This window comes from Leuciscus leuciscus, assembly GCF_965113295.1.
Source record: "Leuciscus leuciscus genome assembly, chromosome: 2".
NCBI classification, from domain to species: Eukaryota; Metazoa; Chordata; class Actinopteri; order Cypriniformes; family Leuciscidae; genus Leuciscus; species Leuciscus leuciscus.
This window is the reverse complement of record NC_138726.1, coordinates 39598320-39612388: the sequence shown is the minus strand read 5'-3', so window position 1 is coordinate 39612388 and position 14069 is coordinate 39598320. Positions and strand designations below refer to the sequence as shown.

At 36.6% G+C, this 14069-nt stretch overlaps 3 protein-coding genes across 3 annotated transcripts; 2 read left to right on the top strand and 1 right to left on the bottom strand.

Annotated features, from left to right (window-relative positions):
• The first annotated feature begins 2242 nt into the window (after window positions 1-2242).
• Window positions 2243-14069, top strand: LOC309489608 (uncharacterized protein). Its single transcript, XM_082158465.1, has 13 exons — window positions 2243-2253; window positions 8671-8810; window positions 9126-9214; window positions 9748-9866; window positions 10260-10362; window positions 10443-10531; window positions 10657-10806; window positions 10885-11052; window positions 11137-11206; window positions 11300-11378; window positions 11475-11628; window positions 12504-12608; window positions 12727-14069. Exons 2-13 carry the CDS (start codon window positions 8704-8706, stop codon window positions 12772-12774), a joined length of 1281 nt encoding a protein of 426 aa, XP_082014591.1. The 5' UTR covers window positions 2243-2253; window positions 8671-8703; the 3' UTR covers window positions 12775-14069.
• Window positions 2769-3870, top strand: fshb (follicle stimulating hormone subunit beta; the record flags this gene model as incomplete). The annotated part of the gene is made up of 2 exons (XM_082149179.1): window positions 2769-2942; window positions 3652-3870. The coding sequence occupies 2 exons, from the start codon at window positions 2769-2771 to the stop codon at window positions 3868-3870; spliced, it is 393 nt and encodes a 130-aa protein (XP_082005305.1).
• On the bottom strand, window positions 5491-8380 carry arl14ep (ADP-ribosylation factor-like 14 effector protein). The gene is made up of 5 exons (XM_082160583.1): window positions 8208-8380; window positions 7478-7673; window positions 7221-7361; window positions 7015-7070; window positions 5491-6028 (listed from the first exon to the last, which is right to left on the bottom strand). Exons 1-5 carry the CDS (start codon window positions 8276-8278, stop codon window positions 5800-5802), a joined length of 693 nt encoding a protein of 230 aa, XP_082016709.1. The 5' UTR covers window positions 8279-8380; the 3' UTR covers window positions 5491-5799.

Here is a 14069-nt window from a genome sequence, read left to right as displayed (position 1 = left end):
GTGCAAATCAGAAGTCAATGACTGTTCAACCTTCAAAAGTGATGGAAAGAGACTGGGGTCGAACATGGCTGAAAGAAAAAAGCTTAGTTTTGTCAAGGTTGAGCTGGAGCTGAAAAGACAAAGAGACAGACTGAGATCTGTAAAAGAAAATGAACAGAATCAAAATGAAAATTCAGAACACTATAAACTTTTAAACAGATATTGGTCAAGGCAATAAAGGTTAGGCCTGCAGCTATATGAAATGAATGCTAGATATTTTCTCAAAAATGTCTCTGTAATAGAACTATTCTTGCATTCATTCCATATAGCTGCAGGCCAAACCATTTTATATAAATATATTTTTACACAGTACAGTATTTGTCAGGCATGATTGCAATAATCGCACAATGATGAGGAATATAAACAAACAAAAAATCTTTAAAAAATCCAACAGAAACAGGCAGGAGATAACAGGAATAATAACATCACACAACCACGTAATACAACAAACACACCAAACAAAGAACTGGGAGAACTGAAGGTTTGAAAACACAAGGGAGGATAATCAACAGAACAAGGAACAGGTGTGTTACTAAATTAACAACCTAACAATGGCACAGGCAAAACAGGAACAGGAAAAAATAAACCACAACACAATGAAACTATAACTAAATATAACTATGACAATATTAGGGTCAGTAAGATTTTAAAAAATATTTTTAATGTATCTTACGCTGCTGTTATACGGTAAAAACACTAATATTGTGAAATATTACCATTTAAAATAACAGTTGTCCATTTTATCAGGATTCTGATTAATAGAAAGTAAAAAAAAAAAGAAATTGTTTGAAAAAGAAATTAAATATTGTATTAAAAATCTAAAATTGGTAAAACTATCATCATCATGGCTTGGCTTCGCGAACAAAGATTTAGGAAGCACATCCACGTCTTCTACAGGCACGATGGTGGCTGACGAGGCCTATGCGGGACAGGCAGGTCCTGCCACAACGACTGCAGGTAAAGGTCTGGTCCAGGATGGGTGCTGAGGGGACACGGTTCTTCCTTCTTCTCCTTATGTCCTCCATACTGGCCCTGTGGGTATCCTCAAAGAGGGAGGTGGCCTGATGGACTGTGCGCCGCCAGGAGTCGTGATCAGCTGCTTGTGTTGCCCACTGACGGTGATCGATGCAGCAAGCAGTGAGGGACTTCTTCAGGGAGTCTTTGTACCGCTTTCGTGGTGCCCCCATGTTGCGGTAGCCCGAAGACAGTTCCCCGTACAGCACGATCTTAGGTAGGCGGTGGTTCTCCATCCTGGAGAGTGGGCAGCACAACAGCTTTGTATACACTGACCTTCGTGTCTTTTTTGAGGTTGTTGTTGTTCCAGACACATCCGTATAGTCCAAGTATACAGTAATAAAGTATTTACATTAATAATTTATATATTGTAGTCTTTATATTGTTATTATATTAGGCTTAACCATTAACAATTCCTTTACTACAAGCTAATGAAACAATAATAATTGTGTTAATGAATGGTGAATGAATAGTGACAATGAATGAAGAACTGACTATTTGTAGCCTATTAATATATTAACAATGTAGAGACTACAATATATAAACTATATGAATAAACTATAAACTAATAGTTTGTTAATGATTTGTAAGTACTTTATTACTGTATACTCATTATAAAGTGCTACCCTAAAATTCTAAATGCTTTTACTGTCACATTAGATCATTTAAATGCATCCTTCACCAATTTAATGCATAAATTAACCATTACACATTCGAACACCTGTGAGCATCTTAATATTTTTTTTCCCAAATATTAATAGATAGATCTGGTGGTGAAAATGCTATTATTAGACCATTTGACATGTCAAATACATACACCAACATAAATACTAACATGTATGTGCTGCAAATTGTGATATGGTCTGATGCCTGTTATTTTTCTTGTAGGAACATCACCTACATCTGATATATGAGAAACTGTTTCAAATAGGTAAAAACTGAGCAGATTCAGTGGAGATTGAAAACTGATTGATTTTTATGTCATTAAAATGTTCTTAAATATATCCTGTTTGGCAGATTCTTTTTTTGTCAAATCTCCTCCAACAGAAGTAGGCTACATTCTGTTGAAGCAGTCATGTGATGTATGGATCAATCAGAGAAGACAAGCTGTTGTTCCAGTGGTTTTCAATCCAGCAATTGTGCTGTAGAACACTGACCTTGAAAAGCAGAACATCAGTGGTGGCCCTTACATGGATCCTGTTCTGTCTAAGCCTCTCGCAGACTGAATGCCATGGCCACAGGGCTTTTAGGGATTTGTGCCACCTCCACAAAAGCAAATGCAGTTGTATGATAAGACATGGCTGCTCTCAACTAGACGTGGGCGTCTTGTCTGACAGGAGGGTATAAGTGTCCATGTGAATGGAGGTGAATTGATTTTGTCTCAGCGAAACTCCAGCAGGTAAGATTGACATGAACTTATGAGTGTAGTTTGACCTCTGTTTGAATGTGTTTGTTTGTTGCTTTGCCCAAACCAAATCTATATAGACACATTTATTCATCCTTGTTAGTCACGTATCAACTTTTTGTTTAAGTTTTTGTTTGTGTTTTCCTGTGCTCTGGGTAAGCTTACTCTTTCAACTGTGATTTTCTTTTGAAAAAGCAGGCCTAAATCACACTATAACCCCAAGATTGACGCAACATGCAGTGCTAATATTCTATCCCTCCCCTGTAGTACCTGTATTTGATCAGCCGCACTCTTTCGCATTGATTCCCAGATGAGGATGCGCTTCGTTGTTATGGTGATGCTGTTGCCAGCGCTGATGAGGGCAGGATCAGAATGCAGGTCCAGCTGTCGGCTTTCCAATATCTCCATTACCGTGGAAAGTGAGGAATGTGGCAGCTGCATCACAATCGACACCACTGCCTGTGCCGGGCTTTGCAAAACACAGGTAGGATGAAGTGATATTCTTGTAACCTTTAATTTGAGATATATGTGTGCACATTTGACATATATCTGATCGTTTTAATATTTTTTAAGCCTCAAATTTATTCCTGTGATGGCAAAGTTGAATTTTCAGCATCATTACTCCAGTCCTCAGAGTCACATGATCCTTCAGAAATTATTCTAATATGCTGATTTGGTGCTCAGTTATTATTTATGAATAATGGTTCTTATCATAAATGCATTGCTGCATAATATTTTTGTGGAAATGTGCTACTTTTTTCTCATTTCTTAGATGAATAGAAAGTAAAAAAAAACTGCATTTATTTGAAATAGAAATCTTTTGTAACATTATAAATGTCTTTACTGTCACTTATGATCAATTGAATGTGTCCTTGCTGAATATATATATGTGTGTGTGTGTGTGTGTGTGTGTGTGTGTGTGTGTGTGTGTGTGTGTGTGTGTGTGTGTGTGTGTGTGTGTGTGTGTGTGTGTGTGTGTGTGTGTGTGTGTGTGTGTGTGTGTGTGTGTGTGTGTGTGTGTGTGTGTGTGTGTGTGTGTGTGTGTGTGTGTGTGTGTGTGTGTGTGTGTGTGTGTGTGTGTGTGTGTTATATATTTATGAAACGGCATAGCTTAAGTGCAGACATTTTGTTGTTTCAGTTATAATACACTAGCATCAAATAAAAGGGGACTTAAACATTTTCCATTTTGACAGGAAAGAGTTTACCGTAGCCCAATGATACAGTACTACCAGAACATCTGTAACTTCAGAGAATGGACCTACGAGACCTACGAGTTTAAAGGCTGCCCTGCCGGGGCTGACTCGGTTTTCACTTACCCTGTGGCCCTCAGCTGTGACTGCAGCAAATGTAACTCAGACATCACAGACTGTGGAGTTCTCAGCCAGCAGACGTCCAGCTGCACTGCACATTAGACAAGGAAACCAAACCATTTGAAAGCCTGTCGTACAATTTTGAATATTTAGTTTTTCATAATTAAATGTAAATTGCAATTCACATGGAATAAATCGGAATAAAACTAAAATGAAACATTTCCGCATTGCTTGTATCTATCAATAAATATAACATACTGCAATAACCCATACACATACAAATATATATATATTTTGGCTTCCAACAGGTCATCTGTGTGATTCATCCTGTTGTTTTTCTTGAATCCTCTGTAGGCTCTGGTGTCAATAATCTCAGTCAGGCACAAACTGCACCATTAAAACAGCTTACACATAGCATAAACAGAACTCATTTCCTGTGATAAACCATCTGTTCCCAAGTGCTTATACACACAGGCACGTTAATTTTACTTGTGAAATTGCTGCGTTTTTACCAGAGCTTATAATTGTCCTTCTGAGACCAACTGTTAAAATTTCTCTCTGTGAGGATGCTCTCTAATACACTGAGCAAACTCGCTGAAACCATACTCGATTTACATAATCAAATTAGTAATGAATCAATATGAATATCAAACAGTTTTCAGAAAAGGGGCAATCTCTTATAAAAAGAGCACCTTTAATACTCATGTGTCGTAATAAAAGGAGCAGATGATAGAAACAAGAACCAGTACATAATAACAGACGCACTTGAAGGTGTCATCTACAAATGAAAACATGCATAACTTACAGTTGTTTAGGAGTAAAAACTTCACAAGGTAAAAAAATCTCACATTATATATTCTGATATATATATATATAATCAAATGGTTAATCAGGATTTTGATTAATTTAAAACTGGCAGAAAATACACCTTAAATAATGACAAAAAAGGTTTACTATAGCCTTACTTACATTGTAAGAATTTTAATGATTTAAAAAAAGCTGTATCAATGCTGTGCAGCTTCACCTTTAAAATTGCTTTGCCAGTTATTTGCACTGGGAAAAAAGCTTCATGCAGGCTTTTACACTCAGACAAACTGCCTGTCTAGATGTGAATGTTTTGAAAACCATCATATCTGCCTCATTCGAATTTTTTTGCAATACATTATCCCTGCTTCCAGTCAACTTTCTTGCTGTTTGTACGTGTTATTGTTCTGCAGCTACAGGGGAAACTGGGCCTATAACATATTGTTCTTCATCTTGACGTTCCTGGCTCCTAGCACTGCATCGTGAGGTGGAGTGCCCTGAATGTGCACGATGAGACAAATGGGCCAATTAGAAAAACATCTTAGACAATATCTAATAGATGATATCACCAAACAAATACTCAACTGCCCTGAGGTAAACCAACAGCTTTTTCAGATGTCATCATAGATCTAAAGATGTATATTAACATTCTATGTATATAAACACACACATTATATATATATATATATATATATATATATATATATATATATATATATATATATATATATATATATATATATAATATAATATATATATACACACACATATAAAATACATTTATAATAAATTAAAACCAGTATACAGATTTTTATGCTTGGTATTTTACATTATAAGTTATAGTGATTCAGACAAAACTTGCAATAGATACATCTATTCAAATATTCATATAATTTGAAATGAGGTTTGCACTAAAGGTTTGCACATTTGCACTAAAGCACTTTTATTTTTGTAAATGTAAAAGCAAATTTCAAGGGGGAAAAAAAACAACCACAGCATAACAGCATAACCAAAGAACTGGAAATATTACAGAAATGTACAGCTGTGATGGTATGGAAAAAAAGCAAAAATACAAAATAACATTCTATACTAAACTTTTACATTTAAAAACAATAAACAATACACTGAATTAACCAAGTACTTCTGCAATGTGCACAAAGTCAGTGTCAGTCTCTTTACGCTCAGAGGCAGAAGTGATGTCGTCTTCTCTATCTTCCAACAGGTTATCTAATTGGCAAACTTGTTGCGAATAATCTCTCCCCCTTCTACCTCCACCTGCTCGTACAACCATTTCCGGTCACAGCGGCACTCCACACCGCACTTCCGAGAGCCGCACTCGGGACATGGGTAGAAGCAACCCATGCAGTCTACATCCAGACAGTCACACAGATCCCTCCCACATGAGATCAGCAAGCCTTTGTTGTCATACACTTTACTCTTGAGAGACAGGGACTGTCTGTAGGGACAAGAAAGATAGCATATAAATGGGATAATTCTACCCACCCTTAGAAAAAAAAAAAGGTATAAAAGCTGTCACTGGGGCAGTACTTTTTTCAAAAGTTACACCTTTATACCTTATTAACCCCTAAAAGGGACATATTTAGTACCATCTGAAAGGGTAGTGACAGCTTTTGTCAGCTCAAGATGCACATCACTTTTTTTTGCTAAGGCACATTTATAAAAGCTACTTAATTGAACTAAGGCTTAATCTAAGCCCTGTGTGTGAAACCAGGCATAAGACTTTGAATACAATGGCAATTAATTTAACTCAAAACATGATTTATACATTAATCTTCATTAATTTGGTGTTCATGAGTTTGAGAATTTAGAAAGTAGTGTTGCCCCGACTAAAGATTCTTCTTGTCAACTAGTTGTCACGCCATAAGTCGACGGTGGCATTAGAAAATGTTTCAGGGCTGAGAAAGAATATTATGTGTAACATTGTTAACCTTGTTTTACATTAAAGAGAAACACTAAACCATAATAATGAGCTTTAAATATGAATTAAGCACTCAAGTGCACACATAAAGCTTGCTGCAGTGCACTGACAAAAGTAATGATTGTGAATGTGTCGGAAAAAAACAGATGTTCTCTGAAAAGAGTGTGAACATTTTAATAATTTATTAATAAACTAGTGTTTGAGTCAATGTCAGCTGCAAAGATGAAGTCATCTCCGCAGTATAGTGAATGGGGCTATAGAGAAAAATGCATGTTAAGTAAAACGTTTCATTTTCAGTAAGAGCGGTTCTAAATTATCTTTCACACTCTGCACGAACATTTGGATATGCGCCTAATAATAGCTCACAATTATCTAGGTTAACCTTAGAGAGAACTTTTTTCCTGCAACTAACAGACTAATTAAAATTTGGTTGTCTAATCCTCTTCTTGGCGACTAGCGTTTATTCGCCTATTAGGGGGCAGCCCTAAAAGAAAGGCAGATACCTGTCACTTGATGAGAGCTTTATCCCTGCTCGTCTCCGGTCATTTACACCTCTGCCCTGTAATAAAACAAACAAACAAAAAAATTTGATAAAGGCAAAAGTATGCAGCTAAACTGTAGCTGTGAGACGTATTAATGACCTGCAGAGAAGCTAAAAACAGACTAAAGTAAGTGTTAGCAATTGCATATTCAGCAGTGTATGCATTACCTTCAGGCTGGAGTCTCTTATGGGTTGTCTTCTGTCCTTTGTGATTTGTTTGGCTCTGTCTTTATCAGAAAGTGAACTGAATCGACTGGAATCATTTACATCCTTTGCCACTAATCCTCCCCTGTTTTTCCGTAACTCAATCTGTAAACAATAAATAAAACAGTGAGATAGATTGCATTTCAAGAATCAAAAGCAGACAGAAAGATATATTTGAGTTGGACAACAAGAATAACTTTACTGAGTGTTAGGATACACACCTTTGTACCATCTCCTCCAGAGTTGAAAATAGTCGGCACAGCATCCTCTCTGAGAAACAGTTTTCCATTATAGTCACGAAAGCAGTCAGGCTGAAAATGCTCCGAGCACAAACAGGAGTTTTGAGTGGGAACAAAGTTCTTTCTCCCGAGGCTTCGAACCCATTGCTCGGCCAGCTGAGGTTTGCTGATTGGAAACCTGAACAGAAAGACAGCAAAGAAGGCTCCATTAGTTATTGTTACTTTCCAGAGAGTTTTATCCACACATGTCTGTTGTATTCTGAAGTCAGCCACTGGTGCAAAACAATTCGATTTAAATGAGGCCGACTCACATAGTAAACTCTGACCAATAATATCAGTTTTTACAAGTTCAATTCTGTTGTGGGGACAGAGCACAAGCATTCAATTATAACAGTTAATTATGCTGTGGGGTCCATATCTGTGCCATGACTAACTGACAAAAAACAAAACAAAACAAAAAAACACACAAAACACAATAATCAAGAGGGGAAAATACTGCGCTGCATCTTGTTCACAAAACCAAAAAAAGTACTATTTAATGTATTTTGCATTAACGACAAGATGTTAACTAGGAAACCTATATCTACCGGTAAAGAATCTTATTGAGCTATATATCATATAGCAACTCGTGCACACGTAACGTTAAACACTGAAGCCTGTATAACACAAAGCTCAAGTGTGTCAACAAAACTGCCATTATGCTCACGCTTACCTATAGAACCGGATCTCTGACCCTTTAACAAACCGGTTTGAACAATCAATAGCTGAACAGGAGATCGGCATGGTTCTGTATTCGTGTTAAGAATGTAGAAGCCTGTTATTGCTCTACACAAACCAAAATCATTTTTCACATGGAGTGAGCGGTAAAAAGCGTATCTCACCTACTGCGCATGCGCAGTTATTTGTTTAGCAGCCACTGGGCGGCCAAACAGAGATCCATTCATCCATTCAGCTTTCTATACAGTATTTTCCAAGTGATGAGATATGCCTTTGCGCCAGTATTTTATATTTGATAATAACAAAGGTTTTTCGTACACTTGCTTAAATGTAAACACATTTAAAGACAAAATAAGTAAACCTATAACTTGTAAACTTTTATTTTGAAATGAGTCGCACCCGGAAGTTTAACAAACATTTTCCCTAGTGTTTTTAGTTGCCACATGGATCCTGATCACATCAGTAGTGGTAGAGGCATAAAGGGTTTCTGAATGGATCACTTCGAGAAGGATTTAGTTGATGCGCTTAAAGACATTGTCAAGGCTGGAAACTGGCAGTGTGTGGGAGACAAATCTAAATTTAAGTCACCATGCACGAAGTAAGCGCATGTCATTGTATAAATACTGTATGCTCACACTCACATATATGATGCTCGTGAACTGTCACAAGAGGGCATTCTGTGTAACAGATAACGTTTCGAAACAAATGAATATGTTTTGAATAACTGTTATAATAAAAATAATTATAATGAAAAGGTGTCTTAAATTAGAAAAAGGCAGTGGTGTCCAAAAGAGGCCACATGCATGTATTAAAAATAAGTAAAATATGTGGATATTTATATTCTCCCTGAATATAATATTTCTTATATACACTTCTTCTATTTTTGGAAACTGTGAAAAAAAATCTTTTTAAGGTTTTACTCAGATGATGGAGAGCATATAGTCCTGGTTCATACAGAGGATGATAAATTCTGGGCTATGGATTCATCTTGCCCACATGAAGGTTAGTTGCAACTCTAAAGAACTCCAGTGCATTATGCATTGGTCAAAACAAGTGTTTATTTAAAAAATTTTTTAGACAGACTGGTTTTGGTTTTAGATTCAGTTTGGTGTCATTTGTCAATTGCAACTACGTTACTTTTATGTTTTTGACAAATTCCATATGAGTATATGGTTCTTCTTGAATAGCAGTTTCTTTTGTTTCGTCCCATTCAAAACAATGTTACGTAAAACTTTATATTGTTGACTGACTGGTGTCTCTTTGTTCCATTCACCTCTTGGCCTTCTTGTGGCTTCCCTCAAATGCCTTGTCTGCACCAAGAGTTTTTAGAGAATTTTTCTAGATGGTTGTTTTATGTAACTTCCATTTTCTAGTTGAACCATTGGTGCCGACACAGGTCCTTCTCAAATATCAAAATATTTTCTGACATAAAAAAGTTACAAATTAATTATGAATCGCTGTGAAAATATCACAGTAATACAGTAAAATTAAAGAATTGTTTTAGGATCTGAATATCATGATCTGTTGCTCAACAGGGGGCCCACTTGAGCAAGGTGATATTGAGGATCTGGGCAATGGGAAACTGGCATTGATTTGCCCATGGCATTACTTCGATTTCAGCCTTGAAACTGGTTCCTCTTCCTCTGGACTACAGGCAAGTTGTTATGATGGGCCATGCTAAAGAGATATTTTATAAAATGAAAATTCTGTCATGATTTACTCACCCTGATGTCACTCCAAACCTGTATGACTTTCTTCTGTCAGACATAAAACAAGATATTTTGGAAATGTGTTGTAGTTGTTGTTGTTTTTGTTTTTGTCTTTGTCCATACAATGGAAGTCAATTGTAACAAATTATTTGGTTACCAACATTCTTCAAAATATCTTCTTTTGTGTTCTGCAGAAGAAATAAAGGCATACAGGTTTGGAACAACTTCAGGGTGAGTAAATCATGACAGAATTTTCATTTGTGGATAAAATATATCCATATAATGTATAGTGATAAACCTGCAAGTATTGTTGATATGTCTCATATTATTGTAACCAGAACCAGGTGTATGATGTCCGAGTACTGGATGGAAAAGTGTATATAAATACTCAGAGCACACTGTCCCTCTGTCCCATCCCAGTGACAAAGATAACCCGCAAAGGTGAGGAATGGCAGAACTTGTATATATTAATTGTGAATATGTTATGTTGTAGTACACAAAACATGCTGTATTGCTTGCAGGCAGTTTGCCCATGGAATTAAACTCCTCAGAAAACACTCTTTGCGTGTGGGCCACCAAAATCCTTCACACCCCAGACCCACAGGAAAAGGTTTGGAAATGTCCTTTAACAAATAGTGATTGACTAAACTGTATCCCTCATCACAGTGCTGTATTTGATTGTGCAACAGAGATCATCATATGACTTCTGCTTGTTTGTTTTTCTGTGACATGTAGGTTTCGTTGACCAAGATGGTGCAAGAGAACTGGAACAGCGGGAAAATAACAGAAACTGGAGAGGCCAACCCTCCTGCACATCCCTACAGAAAAGACAATCTGACTGTTGTGGAGCCTGGAAAAATTAAACGGGGCAAAGGCGGCACACTGGTAAACTTTATTCCTTTTAGACTCTATTTTTTATTCAACTGAAAATTGATTAAAAAATAATTGTTTGTGTTCCATCAGGCGAGTAGGATTGCCTTATTGCACTCACTTGCTAACATAGAGCAGTGGGCAATAGACCTGTCCTGGGATGTGATAGCAAGATTCTCCACATTTAGACTGAGCTCTGGAGAGCCATTACCTCGCCAGTTCTTTGATGACTTTGTCAAAGTAGCAGGAGATGAAGCCAAGGTTTGAATGTTGATGTCTTTAATTTATTTTGGAAAAATGCTAACTAAGTAATTCACATTAATCTGACATAACCTTCTCCTGCAGCATTATCAGTTACTAGAGCAAAGGATTATGGAACTTGGCAGCTTCTTTGGTGCTTTACCAGTACACAATGGTCAGTGTTTTCATGTGTTTGTCTTATTGACTTATTGCACTTAGCATAGGTGATGTTAGAGATTCAATATCTATCACTTTTCTTTTCAAAAAGGTTTATGGCAGTCAGCAACCGATACATCTCATGACATTTTGGCAAGGCTAGCTATAGTGCACATGGTCCATGAGGCAAGGTAAAACACATCTCATGTCTGTTAGCATCTGTTATTTTCACATACATATGTACTGTATCACATAGGTATACACTTATTTTCACTGTTTTTACACAGAGGTTTAGATGTACACCCCCAGACTCTGTCCCGCTTCGCCTCACAGGGAGACACAAGCTCAGTGAAGGTGTTGGAGGTGATTTATGCTGATGAGATCACACATGTGGCTGCAGGGCTGAGATGGTTCACATACATCTGCTCACATGAAGGACGGGTAAGAGATCTAACAGCTCAGATTTCTTATTTTAACCATGTAACAATACAATTAAAATGGTTGGTGAAATTTGCCTGTAAATGACAGTGTGAAAGTGAATGATTTGATCTTAACATCATATTTTTTTAAAACAAACCCTTACTGATGCAGATGATGCTTTTGAGATATACAGCTGTTCAGTCATGACAACTCTCGGGATAGTTTGTAAAACATTTTTATTAATGGAAATAGAATGTACACAGATTTGGTCTTGGCGGTCTAGATCTGCTACACTGCTGCTGCTGGAGCTATGGTTGCTGCTGCAGTGCAAGTACGACTTGCTTCTGAGAAATGCTCTGAACATAAAATGAAAGGAAACTTGCTGCTGCTGCTAGAGAGAGGGAGACCCATAGCAGATCTAGGCAGGTGGTGCTAGGGGAGGCAGAGGGCTAGAATGAGAATTTGCATAGTGCACAGAGATTATATAGGGAAACTGTGATGGATACGTGAAATAGATTGTCTGGGAACATTACATTAAATTATTCAATCAGAACATGACGATAGTTTCATGGCTGAACTATTCAAATCAACTGTTTGAGCAAAGTCTGTGTCTTCTCCCAAATGATGCACTATACACTCTGATAGCCCCTCCCCCTCTGCTACGTAATTAGAGCTGCAACAGTTCAGTGGATGAAGTGTCCAACTTTCCACACTTGTTTTTTTTTTTTTGGTTAATTAAGTGCATCATCTAGTCGTTCTATTTGGAATTTTCAGTGTGAACACACTACTCGCACTATTTTTTACAACAAAACTTCATTGAATAATGCACAAGTGCACAAATTGGAATGCACCTTGTGTCTTTATCCTAGCTTGAGAGCTGCTTATTCATATTTCAGGATTCCTTGAAAACGTTCCATGAATTGGTGAAGCTGCATTTCAAAGGGTTTTTGAAGCCTCCGTTTAACACAGAAGGAAGGAAGACAGCAGGAATGACAGAAGAGGTATACGTACCATTGTTAAATTTCTGAAGAGTGATCCATTTTTACTGTGTAACTTAAAGAAAATTCTATTATTTTATATTATGCAAGTTTTTGTAATTATACCCCTCTTTTCCTACAGTGGTATGTTCCTCTTGTGAAACCCTCCAGCTTACAGAAGACCTCCTGATTGGACTTATTTTTATTCAGAAAGGAAAGCTGCTTTGCATCCTGAAAAAAGGGACCCTGAATGGAGAGTGTGCTTGCATGATTCAGATGCAGCCTAAGGATAAAAAAAATCATAGAATGGATATGTGAATACAGGAATATTTGCATTACTTTTTTCCACAGTAACCACTGTTTATAGGTTTCTTTAATCATTGTGTAAGAAATTAAATTTAATCGATGAACTTTAATTTGATGGGTTTCATGTACACAATATTATTTGTCAAATAATCTTAAATATTGTTTTTATCAGTTCAGTGGTTTTACTGAAGGGGGCGCTGAGAGGTTGTTTTGCTCTCAGTTGAGGTTTTGGTGTAAGTGTTGTATTTAACTGGTGGTTCTGAGTAGTTTCTCATCTTTTGAAGGTATTACACTTATACTTATATCATTTAATAATTCTTATATCATCATTTAATAACTTTCCAACTAATCCAAATGCTGAAAATCATGAACATTCAAAAACAACTGAAATGGCACAAGAGACATAAAAACAATCAATTTGAGACATGACTCTTGGATTAAGTTTAAAACAAAGTCAGCATACTGTTGAAAGTTTTTCTGATAAACGCATGTGGCTTGAAATTTCATGTTTTTAGGTGAGGGTACCATTAAAAATTCCTTTGGGAAAAACAGTGCGCCAACTTCAATTTAATCCAAATCATTAATGTCCAGTTTCACAAACACAGTTTAAGACTAGTCCCAGACTAAAATGCATGTTTGAGCTTGTCATGGCCTTATTATTTCTTGCAACTTGCAATGACATCTTAAAATATGTCAGTTCCATTGTTTTGTTTCAAGATGCACACCAGTAATGTTTTTATTTCTAAGACACATTTCTAAAAGCTATTTAAATGTCCTAATTGAACTAAGGCCTAGTCCTGGCTTAATCTAATCCCTGTCTGTGAAGCCTTGCCTAGTTCTGTCTCAAATGGACAATTAATTTTCACTCCATGAGACGACAGATCTATCTGCATAGATATATGTTCTTAGCATAGAATTGAAAGTCTTTGTAAAAAGTCTGAAGCCATTTTTATGCATTGGGTCTGTTTGCTGTTCTCTCAAATTTTCCCATAGTTCTTAGGATTTATTTTTAAGGTTATATTTAAAACAATTGCAATGAGTCATTACACTGTTGAGAAATTACCCTGAAATATGATACAGCTTTATGAACAAATGGTTCACAGCAAACACGTTGCTCACTTTGTATCGACAATTAATGTTTATTTATCTAGTTTCTATAAAGATTTTTTTTTTTCTTCA